At 53.1% G+C, this 21,988-nt stretch overlaps 1 protein-coding gene across 1 annotated transcript in view; it reads right to left on the bottom strand.

The window, feature by feature from the left end:
- SCARA5 (scavenger receptor class A, member 5) overlaps positions 1–21,988 on the bottom strand; it is a 34,646-nt gene that overhangs the window by 9,677 nt on the left and 2,981 nt on the right. Inside the window, exons 2-5 of the mRNA XM_010024026.1 lie at positions 19,463–19,591; positions 12,035–12,709; positions 6,730–6,810; positions 4,680–4,778 (exon numbers count right to left, since the gene is read on the bottom strand). Of these exons, the coding sequence (XP_010022328.1) occupies positions 4,680–4,778; positions 6,730–6,810; positions 12,035–12,709; positions 19,463–19,591 (984 nt within the window). The remainder of the gene's footprint in view (positions 1–4,679; positions 4,779–6,729; positions 6,811–12,034; positions 12,710–19,462; positions 19,592–21,988) is intronic.

The raw sequence follows: 21,988 nt of genomic DNA, 5'->3' as shown, positions 1-21,988 counted from the left end.
GCGGGCTGGGGGCAGCCACAGCTTCTCTGGGCAACCTGTGCCAGCGCCTCAGCACCTTCACAGGGAAGAATTTCTTCCTAAGATCTCATCTCAATCTCCCCTCTGTCAGGTTAAAGCCATTCCCCCTTGTCCTGTCCCTACAGGCCCTTGTCAAAAGCCCCTCTCCAGCTTTCTTGCTGGCCCCTTTAGGCACTGGAAGCTGCTCTAAGGTCTCCCTGGAGCCTTCTCTTCTCCAGGCTGAACAAGCCCAACTGTCTCAGCCTGTCTCCACAGCAGAGATGCTCCAGCCCACGGAACATCTTTGTGGCCTCCTCTGGACTCACTCCATCGGCTCCACATCCTTCTTATGTTGGGGGCCTCAGATCTGGACACAGGACTGCAGGGGGAGTCTCACCAGAGCAGTGTAGTTTTCCCATGCAGCCCTCCAAGCCCCTTCATCTCCTTACTCTCTCAGAAGTCTTTTCTGCTTCTTTTCTCTTTTTCCCCCTCTTCCTATCTCTCTTTTCTCCACTGAAGCTCTCTGAGCAGCAGAGAGGACATCCCCTTCAGTGGCACAGCTTACTCCCCAAGGTATCCGGGCTGGAGAGCATCCCTACCTCCAAAAATCAGTGCTGCTGAGAGAGGCAGGGCACAAAACCTGTAAAGCTCACAGACGAGAACATCACTGGAGGAGGGTGGGATGAGCTGCTGGGTCTACAGGGTCAGGGGGAGCACCATGGTCTTGGAGCAATACCCAGTAGAAGCTGCCAAACCTCCATCTTCACAGGTAGAAACTTGTTCTGCCTTCAGCAACATGCCCAAATCCTCATCCTTGCCTGCACATGGTGTTTAGGAAGGGGACTTCTCTTATTGCCCTGAATTTATCTATAAATTAGCAATCCCTACCTTGGCTCATTTACTGCTGTTTCCTCCCAGATGTGTTCCCTGCATGATGTTCTCAATGGAAGAGTGAAGACTGATGTCTGTTCACTTTCCATATTAATTTTCCCCATTTGGAAACGAGGAAAATAATACTCCACTGGGGTAGTTTTGAGGGAAAATGCATCAAGGACAGGAAAATAGCAACAACCAGGAAAAATCCTTGGGAGTCTGCTGTGGAGAGGAAAAGCTGTCCCTTGATCCAGGGTTTTTGGTGAGGAAGCTCATCCACCCTAGATGCCCCATGCCCCAGGACAGGCTGCATTTCCTGGGGAAGCAATAGCTCTCCTGTGCTCAGAAGAAAGTCATTATAGAAGTGTAAGACTAGTGCTGCAGAAAAACAGGCCTTTACTTAAATCCTGGGTTTGGACTGTTGCCTGTCTGTGTCTGTTTCCTATAAATTTTAGAGAATCCCATAAACTGTAGAAATTCAGTGCTTGCTGCCAGCATGGTTAGATATTTATTGGAGAAGGGGTTGGATGAAACCCCCATATCTGAGCACCCCTGACCTCTGGGAGGTGGAATGGGGGGGTCTCTTCATAGGAGACACATTCAAGACCTGGAGGTCACCTTGAGCCATGCGGACCAGCAAGGGGACGTGGAGGGAGGGACCCTGTGCTGGTGATGGGCTCTGGTGGGAACAGGAGTTGGTCCACCCTCCCAGGAGGAATGCCTGATGGCTTTGCTACAGTGCAGTCATTCCCAAACCAAAGAGGCTTCCAAGAAATGCACAATGAAGTGGGTGCATCAAAGCTATGGCTGGTGGACCCTGGAGACAGGTTAACTTTCTTCAAGCCAAGAGTCCTCCTCAGATACAAGGCTTACTCTACACTGGTGAAAGGGCATTAGCTAAAAACAACACACTGCATGGCAAAGATCTGCCAACCATTCGTCATGCTGTCCGACCCATCAACTCCCAGAACCAATTGCAAAAGTGCTTCATCTCCTTGGGCAAGAGGGCTTGAGATGATAGAATCATAGAATAGCTTGGGTTGGAGAGGACCTTAAGATCATCTAGTTCCAACCCTCCTGCCATGGGCAGGGACACCTCACAGTAGACCATGTTGCCAAGGCTCTGTCCAGCCTGGCCTTGAGCACTGCCATGGATGGAGCATTTACCACTTCTTTGGGCAACCCATTCCCAATGCCTCACCACCCTCACTGTAAAGAACTTCTTCCTTATATCTAACCTGAATTTCCCCTGTTTAAGTTTGAAGCCATTACCTCTTGTCCTATCGCTACAGTCCCTGATGAAGACACCCTCTCTGGCATCCCTGTAGGCCCCCTTCAGATACTGGAAGGCTGCTATGAGGTCTCCACGCAGCTTCTCTTCTCCAGGCTGAACGGCCCCAGCTTTCTCAGCCTTTCTTCATATGGGAGGTGCTCCAGCCCTCTTATCATCCTTGTGGCCTCCTCTGGACTTGCTACAACAGGGCCATGTCCTTCTTACGCTGAGGACACCAGAGCTGCACACCAAGCTTGCGGGGGTTAATGCTCTACTACTGTGGCATAGCCACGGCTCTCCCCTGAAGGCAGGGGCTGTGCTGGGGGTGGTCTCCACTACCGCCTGGGCTGGTGAGCACTGGAGAAAGGCTTCATCCTCAGTGCTGTGTCTCCAGAGAGCTCCTTGCTGGGGCTGTGACGCCACCGTGGGATCTGTTAACACATCTCAGCACTGACCCAGCACAGCAGCTATTAACATCTCTCTTAGGGGGGGAAACAGGATACAGGAGCTCAATAAGCTCTTCCCTCCGGAAGGGACACATCCCCCAAGAATGCAATTTGCAGAACAAATCTGGCATCAGGGCTTGGTCTTCCACTGAAGCCCAATTCAACTGGCCCAGGCTCCTTGGGATAATTTACTTGTCTAATGAGTGCTTGGCGCTGCTGGTGAGAAAAGCCCACTTTCCTCTGCTCCGGGGAGGGGAAGGAAAAAGGAAACCGTGGTCCCGAAGCATGTTGTGGTTTTGGTTGGCAGACCTCGGCCTTTGATGCACTGCCAGGAACATCTCAGCGCCGATGTCTCCCTTGTATTAGCACCGGTCCCCGCAGCACTCATGCCTTTGCAAGGCTTCTGCCAGGGATGTATCCAGGGGTTAGTCTGAGCTCCTGAAGCATCAGAGCAGGCATTTTCACCCCACAGCTCGGATAAAGTCCTGCACCCCCACGACACCATATTTCAGTCCTTCAGGCCAGAGTTACCTCCAAAAGCACAAAAGATAGTGCTGGAAAACAAGCACTAAATCCTGTTTTCTTCATTCTTGCAGCACACAGGGCTCTGTCCCCACTGGCAGCCTCTGCCTTGGTGGGAGGATGGAGGCTTGTCCCAGCCACATCAGCCCCAGAAACCCTGCACTTCTAGTTAGATGCATTGGGGCAACAGAAATAGCACCCACAGGGATTCTTCAAGACTACCTGGTGCTGCATAAATATCATCTAACCAGCCATGTGTCTGCAGAGCCATCTCCAGCAGTTAATGGGCTCCAGAAGGTCAGCTTGTGTCCTGACTGGGGTGACTGGGAGGACAGTGAGTGATCATAGCAGTGATGTCTCAAAGGAAAGTGGACCAGACGGATGTCAGTCCTGAAGGAGACTTCAGCTCTGAGAGCTTCACTCTGCTCCCTCGCTACAGAAAGAGGCCACTGGGAGCATCTCATCTCATCTCCTGCATCTCCTTTCTACCTGGGCCTAGATGGGAGGTGGATGTCATGTCCCTAGGAAAGGTCTTTCTCCTAAAGACGCCATGAAGTGGAGAAGGGATGGGAGATATGCTCCTGCCCCTAGACTACAAGGGGCTTTCTGGTGGCATGCAAGTACAGGAGCTAGCCACCACTGTGGCTATCCCATGAAGGATGTGTCACCAGACGTGAGGCAGGGGTCCCTCCCCAACCCCTGATCATGGCAATGACCAGCACTTTGGAGGACATATAGAAAAACTGGACATCAGTTCCGGCCAGCTCGCCTGGACCTTTTCCTTCAGCCTTCACATGTGCAATTCACCCAAGGAACTCATTGCCTGGAATCAAAAGCTTGCAAGACACATAATGCACAGGACCTTCAGCAACATCTCCTCCCTGCCTGAAGTGCTGCCTGTAGGGCTCTGGGCTTTTTCCAGATCTGGATGGCCATGGCCCCAGGTGCTGGTGGCCAGTGTGGATCAACATGACCCACAAGCACGAGATGAGGGGAATACACTGCTTTGACCACCAGCAACCAGGGCAGGCTGCAGGCAGGGCAGCTCTGCCCAGGTGGTGTCCTTTCCTTGAGCTGGGCTTTTCCTGCCTCCCCCTGCCCACAAGGCATTTTGAGGCAGAAAAAGCATGTTTTGGGTTTATCCATCCTGTTCTAGGTTGCAGCATGGAACGTCTTTGAAAAGGTCTCGTGGGACAGATCTGTCCTGCTAAATAGGTGTGTGGCCACTTCCTACACCCACAGCTCTCAGCCGGGGTGTGGTGAGATGCTGCAAAACCACAGCTAGCCAGAAAAGGTCATCAGAAAACAAACACAAGGCTATTCCTAAAGCTATTCTGGAGCCAAGCGTGGGAGAGCAGCCTGGCAGGTCCTCATGGGGCTCTTGTGAGGCCTCAGTGCAAGCAGGACTGCCTGCCTGCTGCACCAAGCCCTACTGCATGACAGGAGGACCACAATCCTAACTGTTTTGTCCCTCACCTTCCAATGGTCTCCAGACCCAGTCTGCTGCCCAACAAGCCCCGCCAGACCCTGTGAGCCAGCCAGGAGTATGCACAGAACCTGGTCCTTACCTTTGAATCCCCGCATCCCTGCTGGACCTGGAGGGCCAAGGTCTCCTTGGTCCCCTTTCAAGCCTCGTGGCCCTGGTGGTCCTCTCTCCCCTGGCAGCCCTGGAGAGGGGGACAAAGATGCAAATGACCATGTTGCAGCAGAGACCAACAAACCAGATGTGCACATACACAAGCACATCCTGCTTGCCAGTAGACATGCCAGTCAGCCTATGGTTCCTTTCCAGGAGTCAGGGACCATCAGGAGACACCTGAGAGTCCAGCCCATCCTCTCCTTCTGCACCTTCCCCTGGGTACAGGACAGGTTTATCCCAGAGACAGGCTGGTGCTAATGCAGCTCTGAGCATCTTAAGGCTCAGAGTAAGTTAACTGGGCTCCAAAGCTGGAGACCAATGAGGAAGAGCAAGGAGCTAGGAGGGAGCATGATGGGCCCATCATGAGCTGCAGGTCCTTTACATCCACACACACTGACCAGGCGGGTTTCCTATTTATCAGAGAAGGGTTTGGATTAAAACCCTTTATCTGAGCATGCAGGAGGTGGGAAATGGGGGATTCAGTCTGTGAGCTTGGGCTTCCTATGTAGGGGACACATCCAGGCCCCAGAGGTGACGTCCAGCCATGCAGGCCAGCAAGGGGAGGTGGAGGGAGGGACCCCTGTGTCAGTGGTGGGCTCTGGTGGGGCCTTGGGGTGGTCTCACCAGACCAACCCAGCAGGGACTCAGCCCAGGCGTGAGTTTGGGTCAGATCCAAAGCTCTCTGGGGGAGAAGCTCCTTCACCACCCAAGTGCAGCCCCCTGCCAGGCACAGTGCTGCTGGTCTCCCCTTCCTGTGTGGAGGGAGCCCTGGATCCCCTTGGTACCGCACCTCCTGCCCCTTCTGGGCTGGGCTTTTCCAAACTTAAGTCAATATTTTCCTCTAGTTTAAGAGGAGAAAAAGCTGCCAGGCAGAATTTGGGCATCAGCTCCGGTGGACATGGTCTAGGGCTTAATACTCTTCCTGCTACATCCAGCCAACACCACTCCTCCCTCCCAGGGGGGATGCTTCGGTGTGTAAGGACCTGCCTTTGTGTTTGGGTAGAGGCACTGGTGCAGAGGCAGGATGGTAGATTCGCTGTGCGCCTGGCTGCACCAGAACCTGACCTTCCCATATTAAAAGGATGATGCTGTGATCACACCCAGAGGGAGACAGAGAAGGACCTAAAAATAGTGGCACTTTGAGCAACTCTACCCGAAGGTGAACCCTTTAGAGGTTGTTTTGTTTTTCTGCTCAAACAAAAAAAAAACAACCAAAAAAAGGAAAGAAGCCAGACTATGTATTTCTGATGCTTGTCACACCCAAGAAAAACAGCCATGAATCTGTCAACACAAACGAATATAGCTGTTGGTGAAATGAGCACAGCAGCCAGCGCTGAGGAGGGCTTGCAGAGGGCGGTCTCGTTTCCAGGCTGGCTCTGCCTAACTTGGCTGGTCCTGCCGCCCGCCAGGTGCCAAAATAGGAGGTTTTAAGCCCAGCCCGGGACCAGCAGCTCAGATGCACAGGGCTTGGGATGCTGGGCCTGACTCTGACACCAATAGTCCTGCGTAGGTCATGTCTTCAGTCAAAATAAACCCAGGGCTAGACGCCCGCTGGGATGGAGAAAGAGGTCCATGCCCCAGGCAGGATGGATCCTGTCACCTCAATAGCAAAGAGCCTCTTGTGGACAGGAAGTTCTCACCAAAAGGGATCCTCCATCACCTCTGTGCCATTCCCACCTCTTGAATGCAAAGTATTTCTAGGTTTGGCTTAAAATTAGAAACAGGCTCAAGCCTGTTTCTGGGATTGGGGGCTGTCTTCTGCTGGTTTTGTTTTAATTGAATTCTCTCAAAAACAATGGTTGGAATTAAGAAGGGGGGCAGGAAATGGCAATCGTGATATTGAAAAAGTGTCCTATGAAAAGCCTCAGAGCTGCATCCAGTGGCTGAGCCCTCTCTGTCCTGCTGGGCAGTTCTATGATTCTATGACTCTGTGGACTTTGGGTGAAGGTTTGCAGCGTTATGGATGTGTTGTTCCTTACCTCGCAGCCCAGGCAGGCCAGGAAGACCAGGTTCACCCTCCATTCCTTCATTACCTTGGTCTCCTTTGGGTCCTGGTGGCCCTGAAACACAACAGGTATTGGAATGCAATCACTGCACACCACCATGCAGCAGATGCATGAGTGTGTGCACCACCCACCCTTCACCAGCCATTATTATCTATCAGATGTCCAGGGACCTTGAATAAACACAGATCTCTCTAGACGTGAGTGACACTGAGGAAGCTTGCCAACAGCCTTTCTTCCGTTAAGTATGGATTTTAAAAGCCAAGCATAACTCCATCCACCTCATGTGCAAGAAAACTTCACCTTGCCACTCCTATGGTTCCACCTTGAGCATGACTTAGCCTCCTGGAATTTCCTTTTAACCCAAAGTTGTGACATCTCCAATGCAATAACATTAAGAAACAAAAGAAAGAAAAATAAATGTATTTTGGAAATACTGAGATGAACCTTTAGGAGAGGATTTGCATCACTGATCTCATCAGGAACCGGCCATCAGTGATTACTTTACAGTGTAAACTCTCATCAGTGAGCAGAAAGTCCAACCCAGTAACAGAGTTATATTCCTCAGCCTGCAAGGGGCCAAGTCTGCAAAGCTGAAAACAATTACGAGCTAAATCAATTGGAAGAAGGAATTTGAACAGAATAAAATAAAATAAAATAAAAAAGACTCCTGGGATGATAGAAAATAGGGCAGAGAGAGGCCTGGAGGGGTCATTCGGTCTTTGTTCCACCAGACCACGGTGATAATTGAAAACGGTTAAGACTGTTTTCCTAGAAACCCCAAAAGCCATAATCTCCCAGCCAGCAACCAGCCAGGGCCACAGGCAATGTGGTAACACAAAAGGATCAGGAGAGGAAGAGGGAGGATGTTTAGGAGTCCTAATGGATGAGTATTCAGGATCTGCAAATATTATGTAGGAATTAGTGGGTTCCTGAGCAGATGAACCACAGCAAGCTCAGGAAACATCCCAAGTGGAGATGGTCAGGGGCTGGGAAAGGACTATGGGGAAATGCTGCATTAGCTTGCCCTGGGTTTTCTCTTCCTTAGGTAATTCCCTAGAACATGGGGATGGACCCTCGACCCTGGGGGCACGTCTCCTCTTCTTGGCTAGCAAAACAAAAGGATGCAAAGAACAGTGGACACCCCAGAGAGCTGAGTACAATGAGGAGACATTTTCGGGTGGGAACAAGAGGAACCACATACAGCAGGGACACTGCCTGGCCCTGGATGGGAGAGACACAATGCTCCATGATGGAGAAGGTCCAGCAGCGTTCAAGAGCTGCTCCACAGAGGGACATGGGGCAGGAGCCGGGTGAGGGGTGTACTGTGTGAAGGTTCTGGGATGGCTGGTGAAATAGTTTTCATTCCTATAGCATTAAAAGAAGGGTATTACACAAGAGCCATTAAATCACAGAATCACAGACTGGTTTGAGTTCAAAGGGACCTTAAAGCTCATTCAGTTCCACCCCCTGCCATGGGCAGGGACACCTTCCACTGGACCAGGTTGCATCCAACCTGGCCTTGAACACTGCCAGGGATTGGGAAATAATAATAATGCGGGTATATTTAGGCTGTCCTGTATCACCCAACCCCTTCTGAAATAAAGAAATAATGGAGAATGCAGAAGGAAAGAATTCAAATATGCCAATACCATTAATTTTAGCCCAGAGGACATTTACAAGAAGCAGACCCCATCACAGAACCATGGCTTTATAGAGGTGATGGTGATTTTGATATGTAGCAGTGGGAATGTCAAGGAGAAGGGGGTTTTCTACTGGCATATCCCCTGTGCCCCAGGATGAGCAGTGAAAGCTCTGCATGACTCAGATGCAATCCTGGGTTCAGGTCAAGTTCTTCCCTCCCCTCCCCTTCTGCACCCCAGCACAGCAAAGGTTGAGCTGCCGAAAACCACTTGCTTAAACAAAACAGATGCTTTCCCAGCACGAGCAAAATTAAAAGCAACCCTGGAAACATCTGCAGTGGGAGCCATTGAGGAAAGGGCTCCCATTTTGTCACCCTGACTTTGCCCCAAGCATCCTCTCCAAAGGGAAGAACTTCCTCACCAATGGCACTGGAGCAAAGCTACTGCTCACACAAAATGCCTTGCTTCCCCCACTCTGGCTCCAGCACAGCTCAGCTGAGGTCCCCTGTGCAGGGGCAGCTCTGACAACTTCCATCTGCTCTGGTTTCATAGGCACACCGGGAAGTAACCCACACCAGGGCCCCACCTCAGGTCTGTTAACCCTGGGAGGGACATGGGAGCTGCCTGCTCAGGGCACCTCTCAGTGGGATCAGGGTTGGAGCTGCCTTTTCTTGTTAAAATCAGCTGCTGCAGTGCAGCCTCCCCAGTCCTCTGCCACCATCATCTCTTCTCTCCTCTCCTCTTCGCTTCGCTTCGCTTCGTTTCTATTCTTCTCTCACCTCACCTCACCTCACCTCTTCTACATCTCGGGAAACCATCCCATGGGACGGGGGAGGTCAAAGGCATGGGCAGGTTAAGAAGGAAACTAAGTTTCATGGAGATGACCATGGGAAACTGACATTCTCATCTGCTCTGTAAGAGCTGGAGGCTGGGAGAACACGGCCAGGGAAAAGACATGTTCTCCCTTATTCCATTTCCCTAATGCCTGGGTTAGAAACGGAGCTTGGGGTGGGCAGATCATTTGATCCTGTTTGCTGCCTTCTAGGTTTTGGCATTCATCTTTTGGGGCTCATAGTAGTTGAGCCCTGTGGTCCATCAGCCACCAGAACATCATCTCTTTGCATCCAGGCAGCTCCATGAGCAGAGATGGTCCCGTCCCCAGGGACAGCTGGTGGGATGTGACACAGGGAGCAGCTAGGGTGGAGGAGCACTGGAAGGGGTGTTTGGGAGAGGCTGAGCAGTACTGCAGGCACTGTGCCAAGCTGGTCCCCACCCCGCAGTGATGGAGCTTTGCACTCAGGAAAGAAAACAGCAGCACAGATGCACCCCTGCTTCACCCTCCTGCCTGCACAGGGCTGGGCTGCATCAGCAGAGGAGAAATCCCTCCAAACACATCAGGATGAGGACTTTCATGATGTGCACAGACCTGAAGGCCAGACTGGACCATTGCAGTTGCCCTGCCAGACATGCTGCGAGCCAGCACATCCCACCCAGGCAGTTGTACAAACATATCCAGGCGGGTGGTGGATCCCGGGCATCCTCCCTCCTGCTGACACCACTATTTAAGACCCAGAGCCCCTCTGCGCTGCAAGGCCAAGCCCTCTCTGAGACACACAAGCTGCTTGGCATGGTCAGCTGCTGGAGACAAGCCTGGGGACCTCCCCAAGCTGCCATCACCAGCAAACAGCATCAAAAGCCAGAGCCTGGGGTAGCCAAGGTCTTTAGGGAAGGAAAATGCACCCCAAGCAGGCAGCCCTGCATCACCAAGGACTGGCTCTGCTGGTGCAAATCCAGTGGGGACCATGGTGAATTAATCCAAGAACATTTGGACCCAGGGTAAAGCCAGCTGGGTACAAGGCTCCTAAAATTATCCATGACCAATCACTGCTGACAGAAAGCAGGGAAGGAGGAGGGATGGGGAGAGAGGGAAGCTGGGGATGCCAGGAATGTGTCAGGACAGTGGCTGATAAATCAGGTGCTGGCCCATTGGGAGGGGGTTTGTTCTGCTTTCTGCTCATGCTAATTGGATTAACATGGCACAAGCGTGTAGGGCTCTGTGATGTTCCCCTTCCTCAGTGGCTTCATCCAAGAGAGGGTGACATCCTCCCCATAGCAATGGGGGGAGGAGAGGGCATAGGGGGTGGGTGGGCAGCTATGGAAACCTCAAAGCAGTGGGTGCAATGTGGTCCCAGAAGCCCTGAACCAGGCACTGGGAGCCAAGCTTCCCCTAGGGACCAGGGAAATGACTCCAGTGAGCTCCTGGTACCCAAGGGTAATGGGTGGCCTGGATAGGAAGATGTAGCTGCTGCAGTTCAAACCACATCTGTCCCCTCTTGGCTCAGCAGATGGACAGAGGGAGCAAGTGCCTTGGCATCAGCCCCTTCCTTCCCCATCTGGTGTTTTAGCTGGAAACACCAGCCCATTGCATCTCTGCAGGTGCAAACCAACAGCAACTGCCCCCAACCTGTTGCTCTGCCCCCAAGAGCTTGCACTGTGGTTTCTTCATGTTTTTTAATCTGTTCCATGACCAGTTCATTCTCTGGGGCTTTGACCAGGTCATGTCATTGAACAGCCACAAATGTGTCCTGTGTGAGTTTTTCCCACTCCCTTTCTCTTCCCCATCATCCCACCAAGCCAAGCTGCTCCCAAGGAGTGCAGCTCCCTTTGCTTCTGCTTGTATTTCAGCCTCTAAGATCTTTGAAGCAAAAACCACCTCTCCCTTGCTGCAGCACAGAGGGACCTTCCTCTTGTGCTCCCCAGTCACATCAGGCCACCAAACTGGGGTCCACAACAGCAGACATGGGTTTCCCCAGTGCAAGCATCTCCACCTGATCTGGTCCCCTCGGAGCTGGGCTGTCCTAGGAGATCTAATGCTGCAGGATGCTGAGAAGTAGGTGATCTCCCTCTGAAAGAGGGTAGATTTAGATATCAGGAGAAAAATCTTCCCTGTGAGGGTGCTGAGGCCCTGGCACAGGTTGCCCGGAGAAGCTGTGGCTGCCCCATCCCTGGCAGTGTTCAAGGCCAGGTTGGATGGGGCTTGGAGCAACCTGCTCTAGTGGAAGGTGTCCCTGCTCATGGCAGGGGGTTGTAACTGGAGAAGCTTTAAGGTCCTTTCCAATGCAAACCATTCTGTGATTCTATGATCTGGGAGGAGCTGACAGTAAATGAGGAGAATATGGGAGGAGGAAAAGGGAGTAAAGAGCATGTATAGTAAAGCAAATTATGTGATTGATGATGACTGAAGATAGGCAGCATTCTGCTTGACCACTACAGTATGAAGCACGGCAGAAAACCTACTGTCTCTGCTGTGCTTGGTCTTGTTCACCTGTGTGGCCAGGAGGGACCTAGCAAAGTTTTTTACTGGCATCTTTGAGGGAACCTTGGAACCTTTCTTCCTGACATGGAAGGAGGAGCACTTGGAGAGTCCAAGGTGATGGAGACACCTGAACACCACAGACAGCTGAACAGTGGTGCCTGGCAGATTTGCTACACCAAAGAGTACCTGAGATACCCACACAGGTCACCCTCATGACACAGGGACCATTTCCACCACCACCCAAAGCGTGGAGGACACCCCCTTCCTCATAACACCTTCATGTACCAGCAAGTGACCTGCTTACAAGAGGTGCTTATCTTACCCCGTATCACGGAGATGTTCTTCAGTGCGACAGAATGCTCCCAGTCCTTGAGACGCAGGTCCTCCGTCACGTTGTTGAGGATGGCCAGCTCATGCTTCAGCTGCTCCTCCATGGCTATGTGGATGAGGCGCATCTGCCGCGCATCTTCAGTGGCATTGCTGATCAGCACTTGCAGGTCCTTGATGCGGGTATGATGGATATTCACGTCGTAGGAGAAGGTCCTATTCATGGTGTCTACAGTGCCGCTCATGGTCGTTACCTGGTCACTCAGGCTCTCCACCCTGCTGCCCAGGTGGCTCAGGAGGTGGTCATGGTGCTGCAGCAGCAGCCGGCTGCTGTTGCCTTCCACGGAGAGCTTGTACATCTCCTGCTGAGCCGCATCGCTCTGCTGGGTCAAGCTGTCCCAGAGGTTGGACACTGCCTTGTCGGTTTGGCTGGCCTGGGTCTGCAGGCTCCAGAGAAGCCCTTCCAGCTTCTGCAGTGATCCTGTCATGAGGAACAAGGAGTCCGAGTGGTTCTGCAAGAGGTCCTGGAGCCTCCAGATGTGATCCAGCACGTCCCCCTTCAGAGGTAGCTGCAGCAGCTTCAGCTGCATGTCCCGAAAGCTCTCATTGAGGCGGTTGACATTCCCCATCAGTGCCTTCAGGTCCTCAGGGGAAGTCTGTGGTCTGGAGACTGTAAGGGATGGAGAGGAGTGGAGCATCAGAAACCACCCTATGGAGGTGAGGACTCTCCTGAGAGCTGCAACCCCATCGCCTCCTAAGGAGTGTTTGGTACCTCAAATCCCAAAAGGTTCATCCCATCAGCCCCTTTTTTGTCCCATGGTTTTCTCCATGACTGGGGAAGGAGGATGGTTGCTGAAGGGATGAAGAAGGAGGCACCTTGCTCAGGAAGGACAGTAAAGGCTCCCAGCAGCTCTGGGCTTCGCGGTGGCTTTGGGCTTTGCCAGATGGGTCATGACACTATGAAACGCTGGTTCGCGGCTCCGCCCAGCTTATGTTTGCCTTTGGTCAGAGGACTGGCTGCTAACAGCATCCGCTTCCCTTTGCTGAAAACAGGCCTTAAAAGCTGCTTTTCGCTCCACTGAGGTTTAATTTTAACAATCAGGTTTCCCTTCTGGCTGCTGATCTTGGACCTGAGCTCAGCCCCTTGCTCTCTAATGAGGACCACGAGGCTGGCTCAGCAGGTCTCCATAGGGTGTGGTTTGCTGTCAGCATCCAACCACCACATGCTGCATCCCAGGGCTGCCAGGGCTCTTCCCAAGGGAGGAAACCCACCCCACTCAGGAGCATCTAGATTCCAGGGCTGCCAGGACTCCTCCAGAGGGAGGAAACACGCCCTGGCTCAGGAGCATCCACATCCAACTTCCACGGGCTGCCATGGCGCTTCCCAAGGGAGGAAACCCACCATGGCTCAGGAGCATCCGCAGCCTGCATCTCAGGGCTGCCAGGGCTCTTCCCAGGGGAGGAAACCCACCACAGTTCAGGAGCATCCTTCACCCCCTGCCTCTGCCTCTGCATCCCTGGTGGCAGAGAGCTCCTGGTCACTCGTGCACCCATCCCAAACTCCTCGTGGCCTTGCACCAGCTTCCAGAGCCCCAAGATGGGATTCAGAGGGGAAACCTGGAAATTCACGGGGAAGTTTGCTGCTAGCACTGCTCCAGCAACCCCTGCCCAGCAAGCTCAATAGCACCAGTAAAGCCCCTTCCCAGAGCCCACCACCCCACTGTACACCTTGGTGCACCCCAGATAAATGATCCAAGAATGGAAATATCATCTCTTCCCTCTTCCTTGCCTCGACGCTGGGTCTCCAATTCAGCCGGGGGATGGGGGGGTGGAACTCAAAGCCAAACCAACACAAATAATGAGATTTTCCTTTTTTTTCTAAAGGAAAACAAATAATCCCCATTGTTCTTTCAGCTGTGGTGGGGTTTCGGCTGGAGCGATGTTGCGGGCTGGCGCGGGACTGGCCTGGCAGCTCACCCCTCATTTCCACGGAGAAGAAACTGGCTGAAGGCATTTGGTTTGAATTAAAACTGCTGGAACAAAGCAAGGGTGAAAGCAGATGTGCACACGCAAAGGGCTCCAGCCCCACCAGGCTCATGGCCACCTAGTGCTAGTGGTGGCACTGAGTAGGTGCTCTGGGGAGCAGGGACCTACTGTGCCCAGAGAGGCCAGTGGTTGCCATAATGGAGCTGAGCATCTTCCAGGCACAGAAGGCATCTTTTCTCCATTCATTGCCTCCTGTTAATCTCACTGCTGGATTGTCCCAGCTTCAGCTGCAGCATGCTAGCTCAGAGCTTTCCTCATGGGGCATGGTGACATTGTTTTGGTCCCTTCTGCATGTCCCTGCTTGTCACCTGCATCACTGCTAGGGGAACATCTCAGCATCACCTATTGCCCATCCCCAAGGCACCCACCAGGCATTGTCTCTGCCCATGGGGGTTCACAATGGGGAAAGCCAGGAGGTGATGTGCCCAAGGCCACCCTGAAAGGGAACAACTGGCAGGGAAAGACCTTGGTAAAAGTCACCATAGGGCTGGTGAAGAGGTGGGTGATCAGAGCTGCTCTGTAAAGTCTTTCCAAAGCCAGGGTGCAGAGACAACCACGGCTTCCATGCCAAGAGGAAAAGCAGCCCTGTGTGGGCAACACAAGGACAAATAACCTAAGCCCAGGTCCTGTGATGGCCAAAGGCTGGGAAGCACGGGCCAGCTCCCCTCCTTTGCACCTGCAATTAGTTGCAAAGCCTGCGGAGTTCCTCACATTCCCACAAATCACTTCCAGCAACAAGCTGGGATCCCCGTGGATCTCCTCTGTCCAGCCCTGACACTGCAGCCACCAATCCCAGAGCAACCAAGGCTGCTCCAGAGCATCCCACAGCCAAAACCACACCAAGAAGCTTTCAAGAAGCCAGCCTTGGGCTGCTCTGTGCACACATGTGCGTGCATGCCAGCAGCTTTCCTGCCTCCCAAGTATTCTGCCTCCCTCTTTCCACTTGCTGGGTTAATAGGATGGACTAATCCTGAGCCAGAGGAGGGGAAGGCGGGCACTGTAAACACATAAAACCCTCCTTGGTTTCTTTCTTTGCATGAAAGCAAGAGCTGGGGAGCATTACAGTTGCTAGGAGCCTGGAGCACACGCATAAATGCATGCACACAGCTTGTGTGCGAACACACACACGCTCACACATGTGTGCAGACATGGCACAGCACATGAGTGTATGCATGCCTGTGCACAGCAGACACATGCACACACACGTGCAGGCATGCAAACACACATGCATGCATACACACACAGAGCATGTGCACAGACAGGCATGCACACATGTGAATGAACACAGCACACACATGCATAGTTCTGTTTTGGGAACATGCCATTTTATGGCTGCCGTCCCCACCAGTGTTTCAAGGAGAAAAGGGTTGCAAGAACCGCACGGTCACCCAAAAGTGACCTGTGCCCTCACACTCCTCCCATGTCCCAAAGGAGCTTTGCAGAGTGGACAAGCACACACAGGCACACACATGCACCCCGCTGCACAGCACACTGTCCCTGCCATTGGGACCTGCTCCTAGGTGCAGCCATGTACCATGAGCACGTACAGGCATCTGCACCCTTGCATGCACCCAAAGTCTTTCTTTCCCCTTTCAGGCTCACATATAGCCAAGGTGATGCTGCAAAGTAGCTGTGTGCATGATGAATGCGAGTGTTTTCACCACCCTTTGCAATCCAGCTTCTGCAGTATTATGTGGCAGGGGGTTTTATTTCCACTGCGAAGTTGGGCAGATGCTGAGCATGACGTCCAATATGTGACTGGATGCATGACAGCAGCAGGTCTGGGCATCCCAGCTGTGAGACCAACAACCTGTGGTCCCGGCCCTGCTTGAAAGCATCTCCTCCAGTATTTCAGAAAGGGTGGAAACCAACCCCTGGGTTGGAAAAAAAGCTGCAGAAGGATTTGAGTATGGATGGGCAGGATGGGGAATGGGGGACAGTGGGGAGCAGCCAGCGCTCGGCTCCAGTGTAAGTCTCTTCTTAGCCCAGGCATAGGTCCATGGGGCCTGACTGCCAGCAGCTTTTTGGCTGCTCAGGTTTGTTCTGTATCCCTGGGGAGATGCCGGCTGCAGGCACAGACCTGCTCTGGAGCCAGCTCACAGGGAGCAGGAGGAACTTGTGATGGAGCTGACTGGGGAGCTCACGCGATGGCTGGCCATGGGGCTGACTCTGTTGCCTCCATCTCCACTGGCATCCTCAGAGCATGAATTTGGGGGCTACAGCTCTTGAAATGGAGGGTGTTAATTTCCTTGGATGCTTCTGCCAGGCAGCAGGGGTTCTGTGTGTGAAAGTGTGGCTGGCTCTCAATGCAAATATAAGCATGGAGACAGGGTGCAAGTCAGACGCCCATCCATATGTCCGGTTCAGATACCCACATGAAGGCTCTTGGCTCATTAGCCGTGTCCTAATAAGCCTTGGCCTCCCAAGGATTCAGGTTCAAACCCCAAAGTGCAGGTCTGTGCATGCAGGTGGCTTGGATTTAACACATATCTTGCAAAAGAAGCTGAGAGTGGAGGCCTAACTTTGGGCGAGGTGCCTTTTTGGTGCATGATGGGGAAGTTGGGGACAGAGAGAGAAAGGGAGTGTGCATCCCCAGAGCCACAAAACTGCTGCCAGGCATGCGAGAGAGGCTATTAAAAAAGCAGGCTGCACTGAAACCACCCTGTGTTCTGTTGCTGAAAACATCCTGTTTCCACATCTCTGAGGTAGTTTACAGTATTTTTGGCACTTTACTCATTTTCTAAACCTTCTTCACAGAGTGCATTGTGAGTTGCAGGGCACATGCCCAAGCCAGCTTCAAAGTGATGCCTGGGGCATCTGCCTCACCAAAGCCACCAGCTTCATGTGCTCAGATCACTAACATGGGTTGGGGGTTCATCTCTGCTGGGTGGGGGTAAGTGGTGTTCCCTTGCAATGGGAAGCACTGTGGGGTGTGCAAGTGTGGGCAGGATGGGAAGCAGTGGAGCAAGGCAGGTGAAGCACTCACGCTCTGTATTTCTAGCCCTGGGATGCAGGGATGCTGTCAGTGGAGGGCATGGACCAGAGGCAGAGTTTCCCCACCACTGTTGCCCAGAGAGCATGGCAAGAGTTGCTTTTCGGGGAGCAGCTGCTCAACCACAGCTCCACATTCCTCTCCAAAAAGCATCAGGTCTGGAAATGAGCCTGACACCCAATACTCATGTGCCCCATATGGGGTAGTGTCTGCTCCAGGAGGGACCTGCTATGAGCAGGAACCTCACCACAGCTGTGGGAAGACAGGGATGGCATGTTGACCTGAGAAGCTGGGGCTGCTCCATGGCTGGCAGTGTTCAAGGCCAGGTTGGACGGAGTTTCGAGCAACCTGATCTAGTGGAAGGTGTCCCTGCCTGTGGCAGGGGCTAGAACTGGGTGAGTTTTGAAGGTCCATTCCAACCCAAACCATTCTGTGGTTCTACAAAACAGTGATGTTCCTCTAACAGCATTGTGGTTGGCTGTCCCCAGCCCAAGGAGCAGGGGAGAGCAAGTCTGCTTTGGGAGATAAGGGAGGCTAGGCAGGTCTCAGGTCTGGCAAGCTGGTGTCTGGTGTCCAGTAGCACGAAGTGGCATTCTCCATGGGAAAAACAAGCTCGCTACCATCAAGGCTGCCCATGAAGACCCAGTCCTCCGAGGACCATCAGCTCCAGCATTGAGGTTCCAGCCACAGAAATCTGAAGCTGAGGACCATCAGGGTTGTTTCCCTGTGGCTCCCAGCTGGATGTGGTCTCCTCACCCTGTTGCAAGACCAGCCTGTGCTTCTGGTTTGTCTTGATGTGATAAGACTGCTCTGGGCAGCATGGCTGGCTCCAGCCCCTGTGAGTCAGCTCCATCCAAAACCAGAGCCTTGATTTAGAGCTCCAGACATGCAGAAAGCAATAATGAAAGAGACTATTTTTCCTTCATTTTGCCTTTCTCTTCCAGGACTTCCACAACCCAGGGGGTAAGGTGGTTTTACTGGGATCTTAATGAAAGCTGAAATCCTGCCAGTCGCAGGGCTCCGGAAAGCTTTGGAGATGCCCGTGACCGTAAGCCTCCAGCTCTCCCGGCTGCTAGCTGATGCCATAATGTTATTGTTATTGCTGGAGCTGCTCTTGGGTGAGCAGCTGTAGCTCAGCCCAGAAAAAGAGCGCCTGTCCCAAGCTCTTTGCACAATTCATGGCATCCCTCGCTCCAGGTTCTGTGGGCCAACAACAACATCAAAACAATGTAATGCAAGAAATAAGTGGGAAAGGCGTCAAAATTCCAGAAAACCTTCTCTGTCCTTTCCCTAGCCCAGGAAAAAAATTAATCCACCCTTTGCAAAAGACACGGGCTGCCTTCACAGAGCTGGCATCACTGTGGCTGGAGTTCAACATGAAATCCATCATCCCCCAGCCGCCTGCTGCAGGCAAGGCACAGAAATGATCCCTAAGGAATGGTTCGGAGGCAGTGCTCAGCCCTGCCCAGCCGTGGAGAGCAGCTAGTGGTGATTTGGGGCTGCAAAGGGGGATCCCCATATCCCCCCTGCCATGGATGCTGGGGTTAAGGCTGTGAAGAAAGTGGGTGGGAAGTGAGGAGCTGGCCCTTGGTGGTGGCATTTCCCAACCAAACCCACTGCAGCTCCCATCCAAACCCCCCACCCAGCAGAGCCCCACATGGGGGTGGTATGGGTGCAAGGGGGACAGCAGGACCATGGGTTAACCCAGGCATCTTTCCTAAATGCTTCCAGCAGGACAAAGGGGAAAACAAGCCTCTGGCTATGCGAACCACATGGGGAGTGTGTGCAGGGATGAGCTGAGGCTGGGAGCAATTACAGGCATTTGTGAGCAGCTTTCCCATTCCTGTGCTCATCCAAAAGCTGGAGGGGGAGGGGCAGGAGTCTTGCTGGCACATGTGTGATGTGCTGTGCAAGGATAATGCCCTGGCTGTGTCCCTATCACCAGTGGAACTGGGGCTCATCCATACCCTAAGCAAAATGGAGGTTTCGATCAAACTCAGCACCTAGTGATGGGAGAGATTTGAGCCCCAAACATAGGGCTCCTGAGCCTTTCCTGAGCATCACCACCTGCAGCTCACGGTGCCTGGACCCTCCAGCCTCAAAGCTTATATCAAAACCACTCCAGACATGCAATATGGAGCCAATACGGGCTCATGTTGTTGTCCCCAAGGAGCTGAAAGCAGGGGGTGGAGGCAATCCTGCTTCTGCTGAATCCCATATTTTCCTCCCCTGGATGGCATGGAAAACCATCCGCAACAACCTCTGCAAGGGCAGCAGAACTGTGATCCCATGCCCATAGCCAGACATGGTTCTCTGAGCTCCTGCACCCAGAAAGACCATCCTGGGGTACTGTTGCACCATAGAGGATGCAGGCTCAGCCCTTACCTGCAAGGATGAAGACTCCAACGAGGATGAGGAAGACAAGGAGGTAGAGTCCCACCACAGCATACTTCAGTGCCGCCAAGGAGCCCAGCCGGCCGCAGCGTACTGCTGCCTTCATCCTCCGCCCGGGACCTGGGGGACAGGGACAGCATCATGTACCCAGTCTGATGGACTCCATCTCCCATGGGGAGAAAATATTGCACTGTTTTGCCTATAAGATTGCCTATAATATTGCCTATAATTTTGGCAATGCCTTGTAGGTGCTGGCACAGCTCTGCATGTCCTGGTGTTAATCCGCATGGATTTCCCTGAGTCGGAACCACTGATGCTGGCACAAGCCCAAGTTCCCAGGTGAAGGCTGATGTGCAGCCAGGACACCATCAGGAATGCTGATGGGAAATGTTATGGAGCAGATCATCTTCAGTGCAGGACAACCATCAAGCCCAGTCAACATGGGTTTATGAAAGGTAGGTCCTGCTTGACTAACCCAATCTCCCTTTATGGCAAGGTGACCACTTAGTGGATGAGAATGGGTAGGATTGGATCTGCTTGTGGGTAGAAAGGCTCTACAGAGGGATCTGGGTCAATGGGCTGAGGCCAGTTGTGTGAGGTTCAACAAGGATGCGTTCTGGGTCCTGCATTTGGGCCGTAACAACCCCATGGAACACTACAGGCTTGGAGAAAAGTGGCTGGAAAGCTGCTGTGCGGAAAAGGACCTGGGGGTGCTGGTCAACAACTGGATGAACATAAGCCACCTCTCGCCCAGGCAGCCAAGAAGGCCAAGAGCATCCTGGCCTGTATCAGCAATAGTGTGGCAGCAGGGCCAGGGCAGTGATCATCCTCCTGCACCGGGCACTGGTGAGGAATCTTGAATCCTGTGTTCAGTTCTGGGCCTCTTGCTACAAGAGAGACATTGAGGTGCTGGAGCAGGCCCAGAGAAGAGCAATGAAGCTGGTGAAGGGTCTGGAGCACAAGGCCAGGTTGGACAGGGCTTGGAGCAACCTGCTCTAGTGGAAGGTGTCCCTGCCCATGGCAGGGGGGTGGAACTGGATGTGCTTTGAAGGTCCCTTAAACCCAAACCATTCTGCGATTATAAGTTGCCCAGACCCTGACATTCCTGCAACTCCCAGCTTGCCCAGCCTGTGCTATCTGCAATCCAGCTCCTCTTCAACTGTGCCGCATGGCCTGAGCAGCAAGAGCTGTATGCAAAGGAGGTGGAGTTTTATGAGTAAAATAGCTGTGAGGAAAATACAAGAAAAGATGAGAAAAGGCTCCTGTGCTGGGAAAAGTCATCTGATTTTGGGCTTTGCCCGTGTTCAAAGCTGTAGCTCATGTTGAAATCTGGGCCAGGCTGTGGCCTTAGGTGGGAACTGGAGGCTGATCTGGGTACAGACCCTCCATCTCCCTGTCCCCAGCCTCAGGGCTACAGTAATGCTTCATCCTGACTCCTTGGGTCTCCAGGTGTCCCTGTCCTGCTGGCACAAGCTGCAGGGCATTGGGTATCTGCATTTTTGTGTTGGACCCTTGAAGAAACACGGGGTTTCTGAGAGCAGCTGAGAACCAGCAACTTTATGCCAGGTCAGATAGCACCACCTGGTTTTGCCCCTTGTCAGATCCAAGGAGACACCTACAAAAGGTGGAGGAAGAGTCCAAAACTCCCACACCCTTGACACTTGGGTGCCTTCATCCCATTGCTTCCTGCTCTTCAAGCACCAAGGCACAATGTGGCACTAATCCAGAGCCTGCGTCCACCCAGCAGAACAGTTGAAGCACCACAGCCCCAAAGCCAAGCCTCCTGGGGAGGAGACCACATTCATCCCTGGCCATGAGCAATGCCTACGAGCTGAGACTGTCCCTGTCGGGCTTTGCGACCTCACCTCATCCCACTCCATCCAACGGGGCAGGAGCTCAGCTCCCTACAGGACCAAGTTGGCTTTTGGGGTGCCAGAGGAGGTACAACAAGTTGGGGGTGTCCCTAGCCTGGCTGAGACCTTTCCCCCCTGCACTCTTGCCCTTCCCCAGTGGATGGTCCATGTGTCCATCCTGCTGTAGGAGGATGCTTTGCAGAAGCCTGCAGCCAGCAAAGTGTTACACAGGGTGTATCGCTTCACTCAGCCCCATTTTGGGGCTCCAAAACGATGCAGTGCTGAGGTCAGGTTCTCTGACACCCAGTGGGGATCCCACGGGGATGAGGGGTGCACGGAGCACCCCAGCTCAGGTGTGAAAGGCGGTGCCTCTCCTCCGAGACCCCTCCATCTGCGATGCATTACCCGCACGCGGTTCCCATTTGCCAAACAGATGGAGCCGAGGGTTTAAGCAGGAGGAAAGCTGCAATATTTTTCTGACATTAACACTTATATCAGGTCCTGGGAGACTCCGGGAGGAGCTGGCCCCACGCCCCGAACCACCCACTCCTCTTTGCTGCTCTCAGAAGAGCAGGAGGGACCGCAGCTGCGTAAGCAGGGTTTTCACAACAGCCCGCTCTGAGGAGCCCACGGGCAGGCTTGGGCCAGCAACCAAGGGGAAAAG

The sequence above is a fragment of the Nestor notabilis genome, unplaced genomic scaffold (assembly GCF_000696875.1).
Source record: "Nestor notabilis isolate BGI_N333 unplaced genomic scaffold, ASM69687v1 scaffold12651, whole genome shotgun sequence".
NCBI lineage: Eukaryota > Metazoa > Chordata > Aves > Psittaciformes > Psittacidae > Nestor > Nestor notabilis.
The sequence above is the reverse complement of the archived record's forward strand: the minus strand, read 5'-3'. Positions and strand labels throughout refer to the sequence as shown.